The sequence below is a fragment of the Astyanax mexicanus genome, chromosome 12 (assembly GCF_023375975.1).
Source record: "Astyanax mexicanus isolate ESR-SI-001 chromosome 12, AstMex3_surface, whole genome shotgun sequence".
NCBI classification, from domain to species: domain Eukaryota; kingdom Metazoa; phylum Chordata; class Actinopteri; order Characiformes; family Acestrorhamphidae; genus Astyanax; species Astyanax mexicanus.
This window is the reverse complement of record NC_064419.1, coordinates 10,424,145-10,445,501: the sequence shown is the minus strand read 5'-3', so window position 1 is coordinate 10,445,501 and position 21,357 is coordinate 10,424,145. Positions and strand designations below refer to the sequence as shown.

At 35.1% G+C, this 21,357-nt stretch overlaps 1 protein-coding gene across 1 annotated transcript; it reads right to left on the bottom strand.

Annotated features, from left to right (window-relative positions):
- Positions 1-30: 30 nt before the first annotated feature.
- Positions 31-19,610, bottom strand: LOC103034957 (acylamino-acid-releasing enzyme). The gene is made up of 23 exons (XM_007236993.4): positions 19,258-19,610; positions 17,840-17,969; positions 15,480-15,606; positions 14,565-14,652; positions 14,179-14,254; positions 13,989-14,080; positions 13,521-13,595; positions 12,718-12,855; positions 12,420-12,511; positions 11,156-11,196; positions 10,887-11,008; positions 10,737-10,797; positions 10,476-10,573; positions 10,198-10,249; positions 10,002-10,090; positions 8,584-8,722; positions 7,624-7,707; positions 7,426-7,506; positions 4,805-4,893; positions 4,167-4,357; positions 2,167-2,272; positions 1,923-2,029; positions 31-1,793 (listed from the first exon to the last, which is right to left on the bottom strand). The coding sequence occupies exons 1-23, from the start codon at positions 19,285-19,287 to the stop codon at positions 1,688-1,690; spliced, it is 2,214 nt and encodes a 737-aa protein (XP_007237055.3). The 5' UTR covers positions 19,288-19,610; the 3' UTR covers positions 31-1,687.
- Between the last annotated feature and the right edge of the window lie 1,747 nt (positions 19,611-21,357).

The window sequence follows — 21,357 nt, the reverse complement described above, 5'->3', positions numbered from 1 at the left end:
AGAAAGAGAGAGAGAAAAAACAACAACTGGTAATCTTAAACCATATAAACATCTTTATTCAAAAATTAATACATACATTCCCCAGAGTGTAAAAAAAACAATCAGAAACAACATCAACAGAAGAATCATCACTCTAGAGTCATCATAGCTTTAGAGTTTTATTTTCACTCTATTTAAAGATTTGAGAGCATTAAAAGCTGAAAAGAAGGTCTGGAAAAACCAGCTGAGAAACACAGAGCTGAACAGTTATATTGCATAGTCACAAACAACAGAGAAACAATCATTAACCAGCCAACCGTTTCAGAAATACTCAACCCCCCCTCCATTTCTTAAAGCAAAACAACACCGTATCCAGCTAAAACAACACTGCAAAGCTTTTAACAAGCTAGATCTTTCGTCCTCTTTACGATTTACTTTAGAAATTCTGCATTTTCACACTTTTTGACATTCCTATGATAGGGCAATTCACTGCTAGACAATATCACGCAAGAGCAGCTACTACTGAACAGTGGTTAAAGCCACTGATTTGGTTAAAGACATGTCTGACCAAACTTGCAAAGTTTGAGCAATGCCGAAAAGTGTTTTTTTTTTCTTTTTTTCAATTTCCTCAGCCCTGCAAGGCACTGTAGTAGTAGTGTGTCTGTGTCCATGTTTTTTATTGTTTGAAAAATAATAAAATATATTAAAAAAAAAAAATGTTAATTGACCAATGCTGTATACCAAAGCATTGCCTTATCTCATAGGACGATCTGATGGCAGTTTGTTTACATGAGTACCTTTGGTTTTGTTAGTGATTAAGAGCTTTGTATTGGATTGGCTTGTTTTCTCAGTCATTCGAACGTTTCTAAAAGCACATGATGAGCATATCTGACATACAAAACTAGGGCTGGGTATTGTTTTAAATTTTTTGATACAGAAACCAATACCGATAATTTGAATTCGATACCTACTTTTAACTGTAGAAAAAACTGCGTATTTATCTTATTTTCAGATCTCGTATCTCAGATCTCGGATCTTGTTGGAACGAAAACAACAAGCGTTTAGTTTGTGGCCCTGAGAGACTTCAGCACAACGACGGTGTGTCGACACTGAAGGAAAATAGTGTGGATGAATCTTTAGAAGAAGACCCAGATTTTAGAGCCCTTCAAGATGTTTACCTCGCTGTGCACACTCTCTGCATTTGGCAAGTTTATGTGCACTTTACGCAAAGTATCGAAAACAAGTGTGGATGAATCTTTAGAAGTAGACCTAGACTTTAGAGCCCTTCGAAATGTTTACCTTGCTGTGCGCATTTTTTTTGCATTTGGCACATTTATGTGCACTTTATGCAAAGTATCGAAAGTAAGTAACGATTTTTTAAAGACCTTTCGGTACTCGGTAGTTTCAAGACATTTCAGTCTGTGCCTTTTTGGTATTGAATTTCAAAACCCAGCCCTATACAAAACAAAAGCATATTACATGTTTGAAAAGACATCACTAAGGTATGTATACTTATAAACGTGAAAATGAGAGAGTCAGCGTTGTCATTGTTTTCCTGTTACACATTTAGTTTTTATTAATGGGAAGAGCAGACAGTTCTGATTGCATTTTTATCAATGTTTTGTTATAGGTGTGTTAAATTACCAATTGTAATTTTAAATTAAATTAAAGTTGTTTCATTGTCGCTTCTCCACCTTGACTACTGTAATCACAGAGCGAGGTGCTGAATGATCCATAAAGCAATGTTCATAAATCCATCCGATTCTGCATCGACTTTGGACAAAGAGTGGTTATTCTCTGGGTACCACAACAACCTATGGACAAATGTGTCAATTAATTATTATTTGTATTATTTGTAATTAAATAATTAATAGAACTATTATAAAACCACATAAGACCACATCGGAAAAGCCAAGTATTGTTCCTCTTTCGACCCTGCTTACCTGACTGGCACTTGCAAGGCCTTCAGAGACCTGTAGTACTCGATGCCCTGTTTATTAGGCACACGCTTGTCATCCTCTCCCAAGGTAAGCAGCACAGGAGTCTTCACCTAAAGAAAAGCAAAGTATACAGTGGCCTGAATATAAAAATCAGGCGCAAATCCAACATTCTAAAAGGTTAAAGTGGGTTATATGAAACAGTTGGCTATAAAACTGTACATCACCTAGAACACACACACAAACTCACCTGTGTGACAAACTTGATGGGTGACTTGTTTAACATCTGCTCCAGTATAGCAGGGCTCATGAGGGCATTATTAGTGTTATAATCAAAACCAGCTTCCACCATACACCTGCACTCAAACACAGCAGGAAATCAGGAAATCAAAAAAGAAGAAATGAAAATCTCTTTTGTGGGACAGATCTCTTTCTGGACAGATCACCACAACAACCAAATCTCGATATGATTTATACATTTTTTTTTCGCTAACATTTGGTTGGCTCGTATTTTGTCCGAAGTTTCTCTTTCAATTCAGCTTTTTATGTGCAAACTTTCAGAACATAATGATCTGATGATCTGACACAACACACAATTCTCTCTAGGTGCAACTGTCATAGTTACAAGTTTATTTATATTTATTGTTATAAACTACTTTTATTTGTCATTTAATTTCATACAGTCATCAACTATTAGAACCCTATTGACGGAAATTGCGTCAAAAATCGAACATTGTCTATACAGCTTATTTACTCAGGAATGCGTCAACGCACCAATATGATTCCATACCTTGTGACAAACAGGGAACCCTATTGTTTCAAACAATAGCACTGATCTTGCGTGTTTTGGGGAAATCTATTGTGAAAGACACCTAAAGAATAGGCTTACCTTCATATATTACCTTCATGTTTTATTATTTCATTAAAATGCCATTTATTGTCTCAAAAGACCATAATCTGCATAATTACTTTCACACCATGATCGATTCCATGAAGACTTACAAATTCTGGAAGCATTGGAAGATTTAATTAAAAATTGAGCATAACTGAGGAATTGTGGGCCAGAACTTGCTTGGCAGCAGAGAGAGAACATAGCTAAAGCATGGTCTAACAGGTGCACACTGTACATGTTTATATTTAGTCCCATAATTGTGTATTAATGTACCTTTTTACATACCTTTTGTGGACAGTTATCCTTGGTACTGTTGTGCTAGCTAACGTGTTAGCGAAAATAGCAACGGACACTAATTCAAAAAACGCAGAAATGAGAGAAATGCATGTCTTGAACAAATGCTTTGTTTTGTTGTAGTTTTAATAAAGAAAGAGAGAAATATATCTTCAGAAGATATCAGTAAGACGCGTGGCTATATTTTATTAGAACGGTGTAGCTACACTAAGTACACTACACAGTAGAGCTGGCCTATCAAAAGGGTATTGCATAAAGTGTAGTACTGCAACAATAATCTTTACACTGGGTGTTAAGTAGTAAAGCAAAAATTTGACTGAATTCAGCCACAGAATAAGGAAGCATTAATTGGTCAATTTCAGCACCATTATCCTATCATAACAGTATTTACAGGGGCTCAACCATTGCTGAATGTTGCTGAGGGGGTCTTTAACCCTTTCAGATCCAGCATCCGTTACAATGGACATCATATATATTTTTTATGTTTTGTTGTTTAAGTGCTGTTTGTTGTCCATCAGAATATATCATGAACCAGCCAATGAACAAGTTTCTAAACTAATGAAAATATAGCTTGGCCCTGCCCACTGCAAAAATAATGAAAAAAAAAACCAGTAGTACTAGAGCCACTGAGGCACAGTCAATTATTTATTATTTTTTTTTACTGTTAAGGAATGGTTTTTGAAATGAAAGATCAATATGAAATATAAAATATTACACACAGGCTTCCAATGCAATAGAAATAAAAATATATATATTAAAATATAAAAATAATTACATATTTTTTTGTTAATTAGATTGATTTGCTATATAGATTTTATAGTTATTAATAGAGTATTAGAGAATATTAGAGTCTTTTTTTCCATCACTAGAGAATTCAAGTCTGAAAGGGTTAAACCCCTTAGTCATGTTATACTGCAACATTAAACTTGGTTAATTCTGATATATAATGAGTATATAGTGAGTTCTGGGTGTGCAATTGTCTAGATGTGAATTTTTTGTTGTTGTCTATTACATGGAATTCTATGAGCATATATATATGTATATGTATATTTTTATTCCATTACCAGTCAGGGATATCAGTGCTGCCAACCATGGATGCCAGGTTGATGACTGGGTTCTGGGCAATGCACACTTTGTAAAAGTCTGGGTATTGGCCAATTAGGTGGCAGGCCAAGAAGCCGCCATGGGAGCCCCCAGAAATTGCAACTTTCTCTCTGTTGAAGTCACCTTGCTTCAGAACACTCTCCACAGCAAACTGGAACACAAACAGAGTAAGGAATTAAAGAGCGATCATTAGCTACACTTGAATTGAAGCAATACTAAATAGATTAATAATCATATAGTTAACTAAACATTTCACACAACTCAGTACTAGGGATGCAGCGATGTAGGAATTCTGGGCCAAAGCCAAAATCCAATATTACACATACACATATTTGCCAATGCTGATATACATATTTACATATGTAAATAACTTACAGAAGAACTATACATCACGGTTTTATAGGTATAAATAGCAATAAAAAAATAGATTTTAAAGTAGCATGATTATTGTTGGCATACTGTAGTAGTGCACCTGCGCCACTTGGTTTATTTCCACCATGCAATTAATTCATCAACAAGAATTGGTTTTTAATATTGGCCAAGTTATGATATAATTCTGATGTCATCAAGCATCCCTACTCAATACTGTCACCATTACCTGTACATCTTTCACATCTTGAGTGCCGACGTTTCCAGGCAGGGAGAGGATGCTGTCCTGACCGTAGCCGATAGATCCTCTGTAATTAACTGAAAACACATACTGGATGCATTTCACAGAGCAAAATCCACTATTAACAATTAAAAATTAACAGCACTAAAAAAATAAAGCTTTACTCTGCCAACATGTTTGCTGTCATCTGTAGCTCAGTTGTATCAATTGTATAGTTCATTGTGATCTGAGGCACCAATAAAATGCAGCAAACTGATTTTAAATATCCATATATTAAAAAATGCTAATTTGTCTTATATATCATTTGTCTTATATATTATCTTCTTGTATACTGTACTGTATCTATTTTACTTATGTGAATATTCTACTAATTTCATGCTTTCTTCCAACTATACAGAAAAATGCAAAAGGAACATGGGTATGTTTTAAACACACAGGCGTAATATCCCTTTTGGCACCTTTTTTTAACCTTAGAGTTATTTAATCTATCTGTAAAACCTACCCAACAGGAGGCAATGATCCACGCTTAACCACTTATCCTGAGACCTATCCAATGAATCACTGACCTACCACCACCATCCCTCCAAATACCTACAGACTCATCCAATCAATCTCTCAATAGTAATTACACTTAAAGAACTAAAGGCAAATGCCACTCTGTATCAGCTAATTAGATTTGAGTTCAGAACTGGTGACAGATCAGTCTTAATCCAGGCTTAAACCGCACAATTTATAAATTCCATACAGATTTAAAAAAAAAAGAAAAAAAACATACAGCATCAATACATACCATCACCTGAGTAAATCCGTTAACAGTATTATGACACTAATAAACACTGTTAAATGATTAAGTAAGGTATCAATTTATTGACACTAGTTAAGATATGAAACATGCATAAAGTTTAATGCTCTTGGTTCATTCTTCAATTGATGCTGAATGCAGTGCTAGGCAACTTAAAGAAAAAAACAAAAAACAAAAATCATTTATTACCTTGATTATTAATAATAAACAATTGTACACAGTTCTCCTAAATAGTAGTTTTATGCCACAGACTGGTCAGAGTATAGTAACATTAACTACACAAGCAGTAGTATGCTTTTATGTAGGAATAATATTATTATTAATAATAATACATTAATTAATAAATACAAAATAAAAAAACAGATATGGGCAATCTTGTTTCAATCTAAGATTTTGAATGTTGGCTTTGATTCTTTTTCTATTTATTTACCAGCTCTATCTGGAGGTATTGGGCAAATTCTTGCAAAGTGAAAAGTTGATCTACAATTGTAAAATGAGCTTTTTGACGTTCTCAATCTGATAAGGGTCATGTCATTTTTTGGAAACTTGGCAGCTCATTCATCTTTGCATTCTACTAAACAGGCTGAATGTATTTCCTGCATTACAATTCTTTTTTTTTTTTTTTGCAGTGTGAATGTGTTCATGAATGTCGTTTTTTGGGGGGTAATTGTAATTGCTATGTGATTTGTGAAATCAGGATGTTGATTTATCTCAAATCCGTATTATCCCCAGTTTATCCCAGAAGTAACGAATGAAGCCCCATCATTCCAGAGAACACAGTTCCAGTGCTCCAAAGATTAGTGATGGGGGGCTTTATAACCTCTTTAGCATAGTGGCAATAGGTTCAGGTGTATCTGCTCTAAAAAGTCATATTTTTATAGGCAATATTTCTGTACAGGGACTAAATAAGCTTTTGTATCTGTACCATATTTTTCACACTATAAGGTGCACTTAAAATGCTTTAATTCTCCCAAAAACTCAGTGCCCCTTCTATACTATAAATATATTATACCAGTCAGGCTCTAAAGCCACTCCGTTAAGGTACTGTGTTATACAGGAGTTTCAGTTTAGTGCTCCAGTACCGAGGCTGAAGCAGTATTAACAATACCCGCTAACCACACTAAGCGCTAGCTCTTTCGCCATTCAGATGTGAATATTATTGGACTGTAGCCTGCTGCTAACCCTGGCTAGCACTGCAGGAGCAGCATTAGCATTAACATGTTTACTGTGTTAAAATGTGCTACATGGGCTACATGGGACGAACCATTAGCTAATATCTTCCTGGCTTACCGGAACACTCAGGGTTCCTGTCAGATGGTATTTACAAGCACTAGCACTTAGCTGCTAGTACTAATGCTGCTGCATCCAGCCTTAGTAGAAATCTGGAGATCTAAGCTTACTGTAAATAAACAGAAGCTTGTTACTCATCCAAAAAAAACTTTTTTTAAGAATTACAGTTTTGTTTACTTAACTTAGCTTTACTTAATTTAGCTACCTCCCCAAAACCACCCAGTGGCAAGACCTGTTGAATTGGAAGGAAAACTTGCAGACACCCTGTTCCTTACTAGTGTTGCATAGTGTGCCTTGTAATCTGGTGTATAAAAATAGACCAGAAAATAGACGTAAATAATAATAGACATAAATAATGTGCCTTATGCTATGGTGCGCCTAATAGTGCAAAAAATACAATATTTATACGTTATCGACGGGTGCTCAAACATAAAACGTGTGCTTAAACATTTGCACAGTACAGTACAGTGAAAATATTAACTCCTGCACTTCTTAAATTCAGTTAAATATAAATTACCTTGTAAGACACCAAAACCCATTCTGCAGAGGACTGCTTCTGAAAGGAACCACTCTGCCACGAACACTGAATGAGGTCCACCTGAAAGAAACCCAGCAGGGCAAGGATTAGAAGAGAGGCCAACCAAATATATGTCTTAATAAAACCTCTAAAAATAAAATTTAATTAAATTAATTTTATAAGCACTTCAGAACAGACCATGTGGAGTGACAATAAGAGGTAGTTTTGTTCCCTCCTTCACTCCCTTTGGTTTCAGCAATATGGCATCAAAGTCCAGACCAGCTAATGAGCACAGGAAGACAAAAAAAATTAACCATAAAAGCAGAGACACTTTTTCAGAAAACAGATGCTGCATATTTATTAGTGGCTAAACAACAACTATTTGGAAAATGCACTGAAATTCTCCATGAATAACATTTTCATTAAATTTGTATATGTTAAAAATTAAACGCTATTTTTGTTAGTTCTACTGCACCTACTGCACTTTCACTCAAATAAAGGCTTCAAATTGGTGTAATTACAGCTCTTAAAATCACAGATAACACAAAACTCTGAAGACATTCTCTATAAATATCAAAACTGATGTCCTGCATCCAACAGTCCAGGTTAATGTTAGTATTCTTACAAGATCTATACTGCCCTTTTTATTGCAAGCTGTATATCATGCAATATGAAAGCCTAAGACTCTATATATGAATGTTTTTCTCTGACATATTCTAGAACTAATGTGAACAGACCATAATATCTGCTGCTCATAAATCTTCCAGTGTTAGGTTTGGTGTATTGTTTTTTTGGTTGCTAATAAACAACAAATGAAAAAAAAAATGGAAAACTGAAATGCATATAGCATATACTAAACATTATTAAAGTTATACAATAAAACCTTACTATACAAAACTGAATTAACCTGTGTCCGGTAATTCATTTCCTAACCTTTCTAGGGGGCCCAGTATTTTTACAGTTTACTTAAACCTAGCATTCAAAACATTTGACAATATTAATTTTCATTATTGTTCAAATGTTTTAAAAAACTTAATTTAAAATGTTTTCAATTTGTGCGTATGTCAGATAAATTACAACATAATTTTATAAAGATACATGAACACATAGCAGTTATTAATTTTAAAAAAGAAGAAGAAGAAATCCATTAAAACTCACGGTATTGACTGTTGTCCTCCTCTGAGGGTGGAGTGAAAGTAAGAATCTGCCAATCAAACTCAGCTTGTTTTTGAGCTTCCTCTAGGGTAACCCATGCAACCTCACTCTCTGAACCACTTGCTGGCAGGAAACCCACCCTCTATAAAGACAGAAATATAATGGTTGTTCAAAATACACTAGGATATTAACATTATTATTTATTTAATTAACACAAATAACCATTTGTGCTTTGATATGAAACCATTTCTAAACATTACGATAAAGTAGCCAAAAATATTTACATTCTCCATTCATTAACTATTTAATCCTTCATTAATGTAGATCAGAATACTGAAGCTCAATATTACATTTTATACAGGGTCTGAAGTTTACAGAGAAGATAAACACAGAAATTTACATAACCATAGCATGTAGGGATGCCCCAGATCATGTGATCAGAAATCAGTGATCACGGATATTTTAAAGGATTGCAATCAGGTGGACACAAACACACACACACAAACACACACACACAAACACACACACACAAAACACACACAAAACACACACAAAACACACACACACACACACACACACACACACACACAAAACACACACACAAAACACACAGCAAAAAAAATGCAATATATGGACCTACACTAATGTTTATTTCCTCAAACAGTGAAACTACCCTGAGATATTATAATAGAGTAAAAAAGTCTAAACCACAACCACAATACACTATTATTACTTTCTTATTATTATGATTATTTACAGAATTATTTTTGTGACATGTTTCAGTTTGTTTATTTAAGAGAAGATGCATATTTAAATGAAAATCATGTATTTGGATATTTTTAGTATTTGTTTATGTCGTGCTAACAATTACCATAATATCATCATACCATTGTTTCGCTAATAATGATAAAAGGAATTTGAAACAACTTGAATGTGTTCTTTGTTTTTATTTTTAGTGCATCTCCAAAGTACCATAGGCGTCAAGACTTAGTATCGGCAGGCACTCAAAATCAGATGACTTGAACTCGGGGGCAAGAAAATGTGATCAGGACATTCCTATTAGCATTTTGAAACCTCTGATTTATTTATTTTTTTGTTTGTTTGCTCACGTGCCAAAAGTCATGTGATAACAGTATGTAAATTGATCCTGACGTTTAAGCCCAGGGGACAGTTTGGGAACAGCCACACCTTTATATTTTTTTACGGTGTAACACAGGACATTACCAAACACAGTTTTAGAATCGTCCAAGCTAATAGACAAGAGACTCAGACATCCCACAGATTAGTGCAGCATTATTAAGATCCAATGGGATACAGTAAAAGTCATAGGGCATGATACTAGTCCAATGTCCCTTACCATGTCATTTAGCATGAGAATGTGTAGTGTTTCATAGTCTAGTGTCTATAAAAGGGGATCTTACCAGGCTCGGGGGGCAGTTAGGAGAAGAACAGCTAACCACCATCAAATCCCTATGAATGGTTAACAGACACCAACTTCCCATTTCAGACTCTAAGAAACAGAAGATAACTGTTACAGATGTGCCACTACAAAATAATATAAAAAAAAATGTTAATAAGATAAAAAAGAGAGTCAAAGAAAGTGAAAGTGAGACACACTAGAGGTGATGGACGTGACTTGGCCTGAGGATGTATCAACCACTAGAAGATCCTATAAAACAGACACATACAGATAGCTCATTTTACAGACTTCCACACTCTCACTGGCAGTGTCAATTAATCCAAAATAAAATTATTTCATAATGAAAAACATTATCATTATCATTAGCATTTCTAAAATAGCTTTCATCAACATTCAGACAGTTGCTATGATGTCCAACTCCAAGGCAAAGGTTACTATGGTGAGAGTCTCCTAGGCAACGGCTGCTATTAAATACCTTGCGGCTTCGCTGAGCACAGGATACGAGGACTCGCTGGCTGTCAGCTGACCAGCATTGATGAGGCAGCATGGAGCTGTAGATTCCAGTAAAGCCATCTGGGCCCACAGATAGAGACAGACACACACACAAATATAGTCAGCAAGTCTAGTAAATACATTTTTAAGCATTTTCTCTTTTCCTTTGTGCAAATCTAATGACTGGGGGGAAAATACAGGAATCATTTAATTTATGTCTAAGGATTTAAAACAGACAGAGTACCTTCACCGGCTCTCTTCACCACATCAACCACCACCGACGTCTTCTTCGTATACCAGTCGTACTGCGAGGATTCAGAAAACAGCAATCAAAACCAAAATGAAAATGCATCCAGCTGTAAAGAACAAAGCACGCACACGAACACAGACGCACCATGCACAGCTTGCTGCATTGCTGGTGTGGGCCGTACACACCACACTCGAGATAGACAATGCGGCAGAGATCCGGGCTCAAACGTGGAGAGCAGACTGCAGCCGAGTCAGACGACAACTGTTCTGAGAGACGAGAGGAGAAGGGAACAGAGAAGATCAACATGGAAGGAGAGGAGCTATGGAGGTTACTTGTAGTTATACAAAGCACACAGAGGACAAAGTACAAATACAATATGTTTTATGCGTCATAAAAACACACTAACGACATACCACATTTTCCTCCAGTAAGGTCCACATAAAACAGAGAAGACCTGGAAAACAGAGCAAAGATACACACCTCTGTAAAAAATTATGTAAAACTAGGTCAGCCAAGACCTTGTAAAAAAGAATGTCCATTGTGTTAAAGGTTGGCTACAACAGAAGGTGGAAGGTGGCTTTCAAGAACAGAAAGCTGAGGCTGCAGTGGGCACAGGTTTAAAACTTAAGACAGGAAATGCCACAGTCCATTTGAGTTCTGTAGCTGACCATGTGCATCTTTTGATGGCTCCCTTGTTCCCTGTTATTGCACCATGCCACAAATCAAAATTTCTCTCAAACTGATTTCATGAACATAACATTAATTTCTTAGATGTTTAAATGCCTTCACTGCCACTGCATCCAGATCTGCAAAAAACAAATCACTACAGCAGCACAAAAGCAACCCCAAAAACTCTGCAGGAACCTGATGATGCAATCATGTCAAAATAATGTTTTCTACATCTTGAGAAATCTATACCACATAAAACTATGGCTGGGTTTTTATTTTAAAAAAATGTATATGATTTTTTTATAAGAACACTCTGAATTCAATACCTATACACAAACTATACTTTTTTCGATACCTTTTTCTTAATTGTAACACAAAATACAAAAAGGGAGCATTATTCTGACACAACATATTTATTTATAGCCGATATGAGTAATCTAATTCTCATACTGTCACCATGAGAGGATCCATCTTTTTGGATCCGGTTGTAACAAATAAGGAGCATTTTGTTTGTGGTCCTTTTATTAAGAAAAAAAAAAAACAACAGCATTACCTGTGATTAAACTATGCATATTTTTCACTAAGCAAACTGCTGGATGCAGTTCAGTCCACACATTGCTTAAGTGTTTATATTAATGGGTATTTGAATGTTAATAAAAGAATCAGCATTAGATTGGCAAATGTAAATTATACTTATATTAGGGGTGGCAATCACTTAAAATTCATTCAAATCATGATAATTTTTTCTAAATTGTGGTATTTTCCCTGTATTATTGTGAGAGGACAGTAATAATAGTGTAGTATGGTTTAGGTCTGGCAGAATAGAGCCTTTTTACTCTATTATATATTTTTATATCCCAAGAGAAAGAGACTAAAAGTGAGACAGCGAGAGACAAGTAACATTTTTAGCATACGTGTGTGCGTTTCATGCAAAGTATTGAAAATTAGAGACCCTTTTTCCTGAATCTGCTCCTAATAAAGTATTCAGTGTGTATAACCTTCTCTCACCTTCTATTGGGGCAGTATTTCAGGCCAAGTCTGAACGGTTCATGCCACCATCCCACAAACACCACGCCGGTGTCGTTAGGTGCCCAGAAAGCCTGTGAGTACAAGAATAACACTAATCATAAATTAAATAAAAAACAATATAAAAACAGATTTATATATATATATATATATATATATATATATATATATATATATATATATATATATATATATATATATATATACAACTTAGTGATTATCATATAATTCTGTCTTTGCAGAAAAAATGTGTTGTTTTTTTCTTCTTTAAAACACACACCTGTCCTGGGGAGATGTTGTCTGGTATACCTTCCAGCACAGACACATTGTTACCCTCTATATCTAAAACACAGAGTACAGGTGTGCTCTTGCTGATGAGAGCTTCTCCCCAGTCCTCATAGAACACAAACTGGTCTCCCTGAAACAGAAAAGTTATATTAATTATTTTAATGAAAAAATAATAATAAAATCACACATATACACATGACCATTAATGATAAAGATTATAAGAATTGATCTAAAAAAATCATATCATCCAAATACAGGTGAAACGGGCTTTTTAAAAATAATTTATTCAAGTGTGAGCAAGACTGTATTGTAAGATTTCGTTTATACATAAGGACTTTTATCAAGCATATTGGCGTAAAAGTACTGATCTAAGATTTAGTCAACCAAAACTGATCCTGGATCAACAATTTCAACCCAAGAAGTTAGAAGTTAAATATAGGCAAACAATTGAAAGAAAAAAAAAAAGTACTAACCAAGTAGGGTGCCTGGACACATTTTTTTTTGTACCTTTATGACTGTTAATGAAATAAAAAGTAATTTTCTTTCAGATAATAAGTTACATGTTATATTTAACCTGGAAAGACATTTGGAAATCCTGTCTCATCTTCTACTCATTTTTCATTTTTTCTATTTACAGATTTACAGCTTCCCTTTCAGGCCATTAGACATCTCAGCACACAGGAACTGAACTGGAGTTTGAGAAAACAGTCTAGGGACGCCAAACTTTTATGTGCCACCCTATAATAAGAAAGATTTGAGAATAACGCATATATAAACTTGTGTGTTTGTTTTTACCTTTACAACTTCCTCCTTCTTGTCAGTTTTTATCGGCTCCTCCTCATCTCCAAGCAAACTGGGTTCAGATCCTGACTGTTAACATGCATGAGAAAAGATCATTATGATCAAGAAAAACATTTTTAATTTCATATGAAGTCTAAGTTCATTTAAACATCAACTTCTTGAATGATGCTTTAAAAAAAAAAAAAAAAAAAACATATATTGCAATTGAGATACAGATAAATCAAATTTGAGCAAAATAGAGAAATCAGAAATAAAAAAAACTTATAAATAAATTAATTTATTAAATGTTACAAATGCAATAACATGAATAAAATGCAGACTCTCTGGAACAGTACTACAGAGTCATAGTAACATATATATAAAAAAAGATAGTTTTGATCTAAAATATATACTGTTCCTAAACATCCAAAAACCCTTTTTAAACAACTTTTCACTGTAGATAACCAGATGATGATCCCTAACCTCAAAGTAGGACTCAGCTTTAGGTCGCTTCTTCTCTGCCACATACAGGAGGTGAGTTTCAGAGTGAGACCAGACCAGGCAACCAAACTGATCTGGAGACGTTTAAAAGAGAATTAATTAAAAAGAAAATGAATGTTTGTCCACAAATTACACACAAAAAAACTGATGAACAAAGCTTTAAAACAATTACCATCTTCATAGACCTTTCCATGCTTCTTCAGTGCAGTGAGGTTGAGGCTTTTTATCTTGCTGTTCTTATGCCAGATCTGTAATCAACAAATAACGAGGAAAGAGGGCATACAATTAATTAAAATTACAATAATAATAATGATAATAATTTAATTCCATAGCAAATTTTTGCAAAACCATTTTTGTTCCACTTTACAATTGTGTTATTTTCTGTTGGTCTATCATTTCAAAATCAATAATAAACATTTATTCTTGTGGTTGTAAGGTAACAAAAAAAGTGAAAAGGTTTTGCAAGTCACCGTATAATGAAGTTAACATTTCTCCTCTCGCATGGGTATTTTTTGAATGTTCACCTAAAGAAACATCCATAACTTTATGGTGACGTACCTCCAGAAACTGTTTCTCCTCTCCTTTGATGGTGCACGCCCTCACAACTGCCTTCATGTCCCCAGAGGGAGAATCCTGACTCAGCAACCTGCATACATCCAGTTTCAAAACAAAATTACTTCATTTTTGGTAAAATAATAAGAGCTAAAAAACTGTAAAACTATAAAGTATATTATACCCACAGTGCTGTGTAAAGGATTATGGCACCTGAGCACATGATTATAACCATTAACTGTGTCTCTCAGCAATTAGAGAGTTTTTCAGATCACATCAGAACACATGTGGGTAAACACGTATATCTTTATAAATACAGTTTCTCATTTTGAAAAAAAGTAGTTGAGATCTTGCATCGATTTAGTAAAGCAAACCATGGGAAGGATGGTAGCAGTATAAAATAAGTCCCATGAAGGGAGCTTTGGATATGTTTCAATAAACACAGTTTTTTTTTTTTACCTATTTTTTGTTTATCTATTTATCATTCCCGTTTCATATAAATAGCAGTAGTGTTTTAGTAGCAAATGGATATTTACTGATTATAAAAGCTTTTACACAAGCAATGTATGTGCATTTGCACTGCATTAGCAATAAGTTCTTAGGTTCCAGTAGATAAATGCATTTAGAATGGGGTGTCCACAAACATTTGGACATATATTTTATATTAGCTTATATTAGAGTTAATCAGCTTATATTAGAGTTAATCAGTTAACAGAATTTAACTTCTTTACAATCACTACTGGAATCAGAATTAATGCTGTTATATTCAGAGCCCTGAATTTCACAGCATTAAAAGTCTTCCATGATTTGATCTCTGAGACCTCTGCTGGAGGATCCAGGTGTTTTCCTGGAAATCGAATTTGTTGTTTTTACAGATATGGTAGTGCTTAAATTTCTTATTTTGGAACTTAAATAACCTACTCTCCCTTGATTTCTGTGCAGTTTCCAGAGGGCCCAGAATAGACTATTGATTTGTCATCATGAAATAAGATGTATTGCCGGCAGAATTTAACATTCTCATTCCTCTCCAGATCTCGCTGAGTCCACTCTGAAAAATAAAAGAAGACCACATCAATAAGCAGTGTATGTTACATTGTAACAATTACATTAAGACAATACATTTGAGTATTAGACAAATAGGTCCATGCCCAGGACTGTTTTAGACCCTTAGCTGCTAAAACTGTGGTACTCGAAGCATCCCCAGGTGGTCCACTAGAAGACCTCAAAAACAAAATTAAAAACTGAAATCTAAAAAGTTTGCACCCTTGTAATTTGTCCAACATTATTAGTAAGTGTTTAGTGCTTTACCTGTTAGAACCTGTATGTAAGCTACACTTCAGTCCTTCACTCTCAGAACTACAATTTTACCATTATTAACATCAGTTTCATTGGTCCTACAGTAAAACCCTGTGAAACCACAAGATCTGCTCTATTAACCAACAGCCACCAACAGTTCACAGTTTCTGCACTACAGTTAATGGATAAATAAGTTAGTAAACACTGTAGTTCACTGCTCGACCCTCTTGTTGTTTATTTTCCTCTGTCTAAATCCTGATTCTGAGATTCTCAGTAGATATAATACTTTATGAACCAGAAACAATAATAAATCAAACATCTTACCACACTAATTTACAGACTGCAAAAGCAGGAAAACTCAACACAACAGAAGAGTGAGGAACAATTGGTGAAAGATATGATGACTTTAGTTTGGTCATTGGAGCTACACGCTCTAAAAACTTCTTGAACCATTTTTCTAAGCAATGTGGCCTTTTTGTGATCAGTGGGCTCTAAAGTAGTGGGACAATTGACTGATAAGCAGTTTCATGGCCTGGTGGCAGTTCCAAAGAGGTGTCAATCCAAGTGAAGGAGGCCACCATTAAGTTGAAAAAAAAAAGAGTGCCAACATTTGGTTGGAAATAGGGATAAAGGATTTGGTAAGAAAATGCAATGTGACAACACTCTTAAATATAATATCCCGATATTGATGTGGAACACGATAAATAAAAATCTTAAATTAGTTCCTGGAAGGTGTGTATGATTGTTCAGTGGGACTTCTACCTTGCTATGTCTACAGCCTATATTTGTCACATGAGAACAGTCTGTAGTGTAAACAGCTTGTTATTATACAGCCCTAGTTGGAAGTGCGAACAATATAGTACATTTTAAAAAAGGCAGAATGCACTGGCAACAACAGAAGACAGCTTAAGTTAATGACCGCTTTTCCTTGTAAAACTACCACTTCACAAACCAAGGACACTTATGCTTAAGTCTTTAATCAAGAGATGCCTGCATAAATCCTAATTCAGAGTGTCTATCTCAAAATGCAAATCTCTGGTAATGCTACATAAAACTGGATTTTGTTTGTCAAAAGAAATCTAAAACATTCCTGGAACAAGATTATTTGAACATCAGATAAAACGAGACAATATGAGGAATAAAGAGAGATTCCACAATTCAAAGCATACAGTTTAAATCCACTGTAAACCATGGTGGAATTAGTGCCAAGTAAAAAAAATGCATAATGTTTTAATTAGTGTTAATTAGTGTTTCACTAATTAAGAATGCTTTGACTTCCCGAGGACAACTCGGGTTGTGTGAACCCTTTTTTGAATTTTAACCATCATTAATTAAATCAGTGTAATTTCTACAGCACACAGTTAGTAGTAAAGTGTCTTAGAGAATTTGTATCTATTAGTGTAGCAGATAGAGTCCAGTTTCATAGGCATGAATTAAACCTACTCTAAGGTTATGCAGGTGCAGTAGTGCATCATGATTGGAAGTTTGTTTGTGTAAGCATAAGGAAGGGGGGATTTCACAAAGCAGGTTTGTCAACTTACTACAAAACATACCAAAAGTCATCATGCATATCCAACAAAGAGATAAGGAACCAGTTTTCAGCTTCATGATTTTACTTTTTGTGATATTCAACACTTTTATAATATTTAACTTACTGATATGGACACTATATTGACAAATGTATTGGGACTTCTGCTCATTCATTGTTTCATCTGAAATCAACAGTATTATAAAAAGAGTTTAGCCTGCTTTTAACGGAGCAAATTTCTCTACTGTCAAGTGAAGACTTTCTATTTTCTGGGACCCTGTTGTGAGGATTTGATTGAACTCAACAAAAATATTATTAGTGAGGTCAGAATCGAATCACTACCACACCTGAAGTAATGGATGGAGCACCATCAGCGAACACAGAAAAAAAAAAACACTTTTATTGTTAAGGTAGAGAAGAGGTCGGTAGAGTATGGTGGAGATATTGTGAGACCCACCTGTGGAGATGTTGCTGTACTTCCCACCATACTGAGAGGTGATGACTGGCCCCACATCTGCTCGGCTGAGGGAGGGGAACTGACTCTGCTCCCGGTACAGCTTAGCTATGTCTTCAGTGGTAGTTAGGACCTTATCACACACACGGGAAAACCTCACACACCAATTCAGCAACACGATTCTCCGGGCAGAGAATATTACAGCCTTACATTGTCTCACAAATGCCATGTTTTGTCCAAGCTAAATAAATAGGTTAGCAAGCTAATTCAGTTAAATCACCTGACTGAAGCTACCTAGTCACATGCTACTGTGCTTGTTTTTACTTTTTCATATATGGTAAATGAATACTGAAGTAATCCAGACTATGAAGAAACACATAAGAAATCATGTAGTAACTTAAAACTATCAAACAAACCAAAATACTTTGTGAACTTGTGGTTTATAAGTGTGGTAACTCTGATTAACTTATCCTGGGAAACAGAAGTCACTTTTGCTCATCCTTTCTGAAGTGGTCCTGATGAGAGCCAGTTTCATCATAATTTTTGATGGTCTTTGTGACTGACCTTGCGGATACTTTTACATTTCTTAACTGACCTTCAAGTATTTTTTTTATTGAGTAGTTCTTGTCATAATATGGATTAAAACAATACTCAAATAGGGCTATTCACTGTATTTTTTTTATAACTGATGATCTCAAAGACATTAGTTTAAAGAGCAAGAAATAATAAGTAATTATGCTAACGTCTGACAAGTTCAGCACAGCTGTTAACTGAAAGCCATTCCATGTGACTCTACCTCATAAAGGTGACTGAGTGAATCCAGTCAAGATGTGCAAAAATGTCATCTAAGCAAGAGGTGCTGCTTTGAAGAACTTTAAATATAAAACATTCTGGTTTGTTTAATGTTTTTTGTTTAGTAAATACTTCGATATGTTTTTCGTTATAGTTTGGATGACTTTAGTATTAATCTACAATGCAGATTTTTTTTTTAATTTAAACTGAATTTAAGGTGTGTACCATTTTTTGACTGGTAATTAACGTTACTGTAGCTAGGTTAGTTAGTTAGCTAACTAATTATTACTAATTATTTAGCACTTAAACCAGCTTTTGATACAGTATTACCGAGGCTGCATTAACTACCGAGATAATACAAGGAAGTTGTTAGCTAGATAGCTTACCTAGCTGCCTGCTATAAGACAAAAAAATAACACTATTCACGTTTAATCTTTAACACAACCTTTACTTTTAAACTAAACTAGTTAGCTAGGTTTAAGCTAACGCTAGCTTAAAATTAATTAACGTAATGTATTTAAGCTAACTAGCTAACAGTTAGCTGATTAACATGACAGTTCTTTCTTTGACAAACTAAACGAAGGTTAGCTAAGCTAGCTAACTAGCTTTTTATTCCTCGTATAAATTACCTTAAAGTCCACGTTACTGCTAACATCCATCTCCTGGCCTTGGTTGGTTTCGTTGTCTGTTGTTTATATCTCTCTAAATCCCGGTTCCTGTTAAAGCTTCTTAGCTACAAATAAAAGTAACGCTAGCTAAGCTAACTGTTAGCCAGACAACAAGCTAGCTATTTATTCCTTCTAGGCACTTTTCCTTCCCACCGCACAAACAACAAAGCAGCTAGACTAGGTATATGCCTTTATGTTTAAAGCAGTTAGTTATTTTAACAAAGCTAGTATACTAGAAAACTGACATAGCCCCACTCAGCCCAAGTTCACTCTCCCGTTTGTGTGGCTCTGCCGCGCATGCGCTCTGGTGCTCTCCTAGGAGGAAACGGTGCACTGTTTTGATTTCGTTAAAGGGACCTGATGCTATTTTTGTGATTGATTTATGTAGATACATTTTTTTACCCTCCAAAACGGCTTATACCCTACACTTTTTGTTCTCTTTTTTCTCCTGATGTTTATTTGCAACATTTTAAAATAGTCAAATGTAATTTTCACATGACTTACAGCTCTGGAAAAAAATAAATACCACTTCAGGTTCTGACTCTGATTTTGCTATTTATATGTATATGTTCAAGTAAAATGAACATTGTTGTTTTACTCTATAAACCACGGACAGCATTTCTCCCAAATTCCAAATAAAAAATGTAATTTAGACCATTTATTTGTAGAAAATTTCAGAACGTTTTAAGAGTTCACAAATCAATATTTGGTGGAATAACCCTGGTAACAGTTTTCATGCATCTTGGCATGTTCTCCTCCACCAGTCTTACACACTGCTTTTGGATAACTTTATGCCACTCCTGGTGCAATAATTCAAGCAGTTCAGCTTGGTTTGATGGTTTGTGATAATCCATCTTCTTCTTGATTATATTCCAGAGGTTTTCAATTTGGTAAAATCAAAGAAACTTATTTTTTCTAGAGCTGTATGTGTCATAGGCTGTGTCCAGAAACTTCTGCTTCTCCTCTTCCCCTTCTCTCCAACCCGAGAAAAAGGAGGTGGAGGAATCAAGGAGAGGAGCAAGAGGAGTGGAGAGAAGGAGCAGTTTTAATTAAGGGAGTGTTACAGCTGGTCCCTTTTAATAGGATGTTGACTACTGGTGAACTGAGCCAATCACAACACTCGCCTTCAGCTCACACTAATTACTTTTTGGTCAGGGAGTGTATAGGTTCTACTGTGATGTAAGTTTTGGGATTTTATAAAGCACAATTCAAGCACAATTCAATAAGTAAATTAATTCATAAATAAGTATGTGCTTGTTTGCTCTGTGGGCGTGGCCAAAATGATGTCACCCCAAGATCCCTAAAATGCTTCCTGGGTGAAATATTTTGGTGTATCCTCATTTTGAAGATACTTCTTTTGTCTCCTTTATTATTCAGACTGGCTGCAAGATGACATCACTGTTTCCGGGTCATGGAGGAGAGGAGAGGATCGGTAGGAAAACTTCTATTATCAGTTTGACCTTCAAATGATTTATGTACACCTGCACAATCATTTACCGTATTTTTTGCACTATAAGGCACACTGGATTATTAAGACGCGTTATGCGACAATAGTAAGGTCAGTGGTGTTCTTCTACTTCAGCAGGTGACTAATATATATATTTTAAAGTCAAACAAGTGTTGAATGTTAATCTACACAGATTTCTCCCATGAAAACTAGAGTAAAGCGCTCCTGTTTATTTACAATAAGCATAACACTTCAAGCTAGCACTTAGCACGCTTAGCAGGTGATGCTAATGCTGCTCCAGCAGTGCTAGTCGAGGTTAGCAGCAGGCTACAGCCCGATAATACTCCCCTTTGATCACCAAAAGAGTTAGCAGCTAATGCTAATACTGCTACAGTCTCGGTGCAGGAGAACTAAACTGAAACTTCTGTATAATGCTGTACTTTTAGCGGAGTGGCTTTACTGCTCTTTATAACCTGACTGGTAAAATTCATAAGGTTTTGGGGATGTTTTGGGAAAACAAAAGGATTTTAAGTGAGACTTAAAAAAATACGTAGCTTACATTAAGTAGCTTAAATTGCAGAGTACACCAAATCATACTCCGGTTCATTTCCACT

Coding starts and splice junctions, on each gene's coding strand:
- LOC103034957 (XM_007236993.4), bottom strand. CDS start 19,287: ATGGATGTTAGCAGTAACGTGGACTTTAAG. Junction 12,856..13,520: donor AGAAGGAGGAAGTTGTAAAG/GTAAAAACAAAC, acceptor TTTCTGTTTCAG/GGAGACCAGTTTGTGTTCTA. Junction 12,512..12,717: donor ACAACATCTCCCCAGGACAG/GTGTGTGTTTTA, acceptor TTGTACTCACAG/GCTTTCTGGGCACCTAACGA.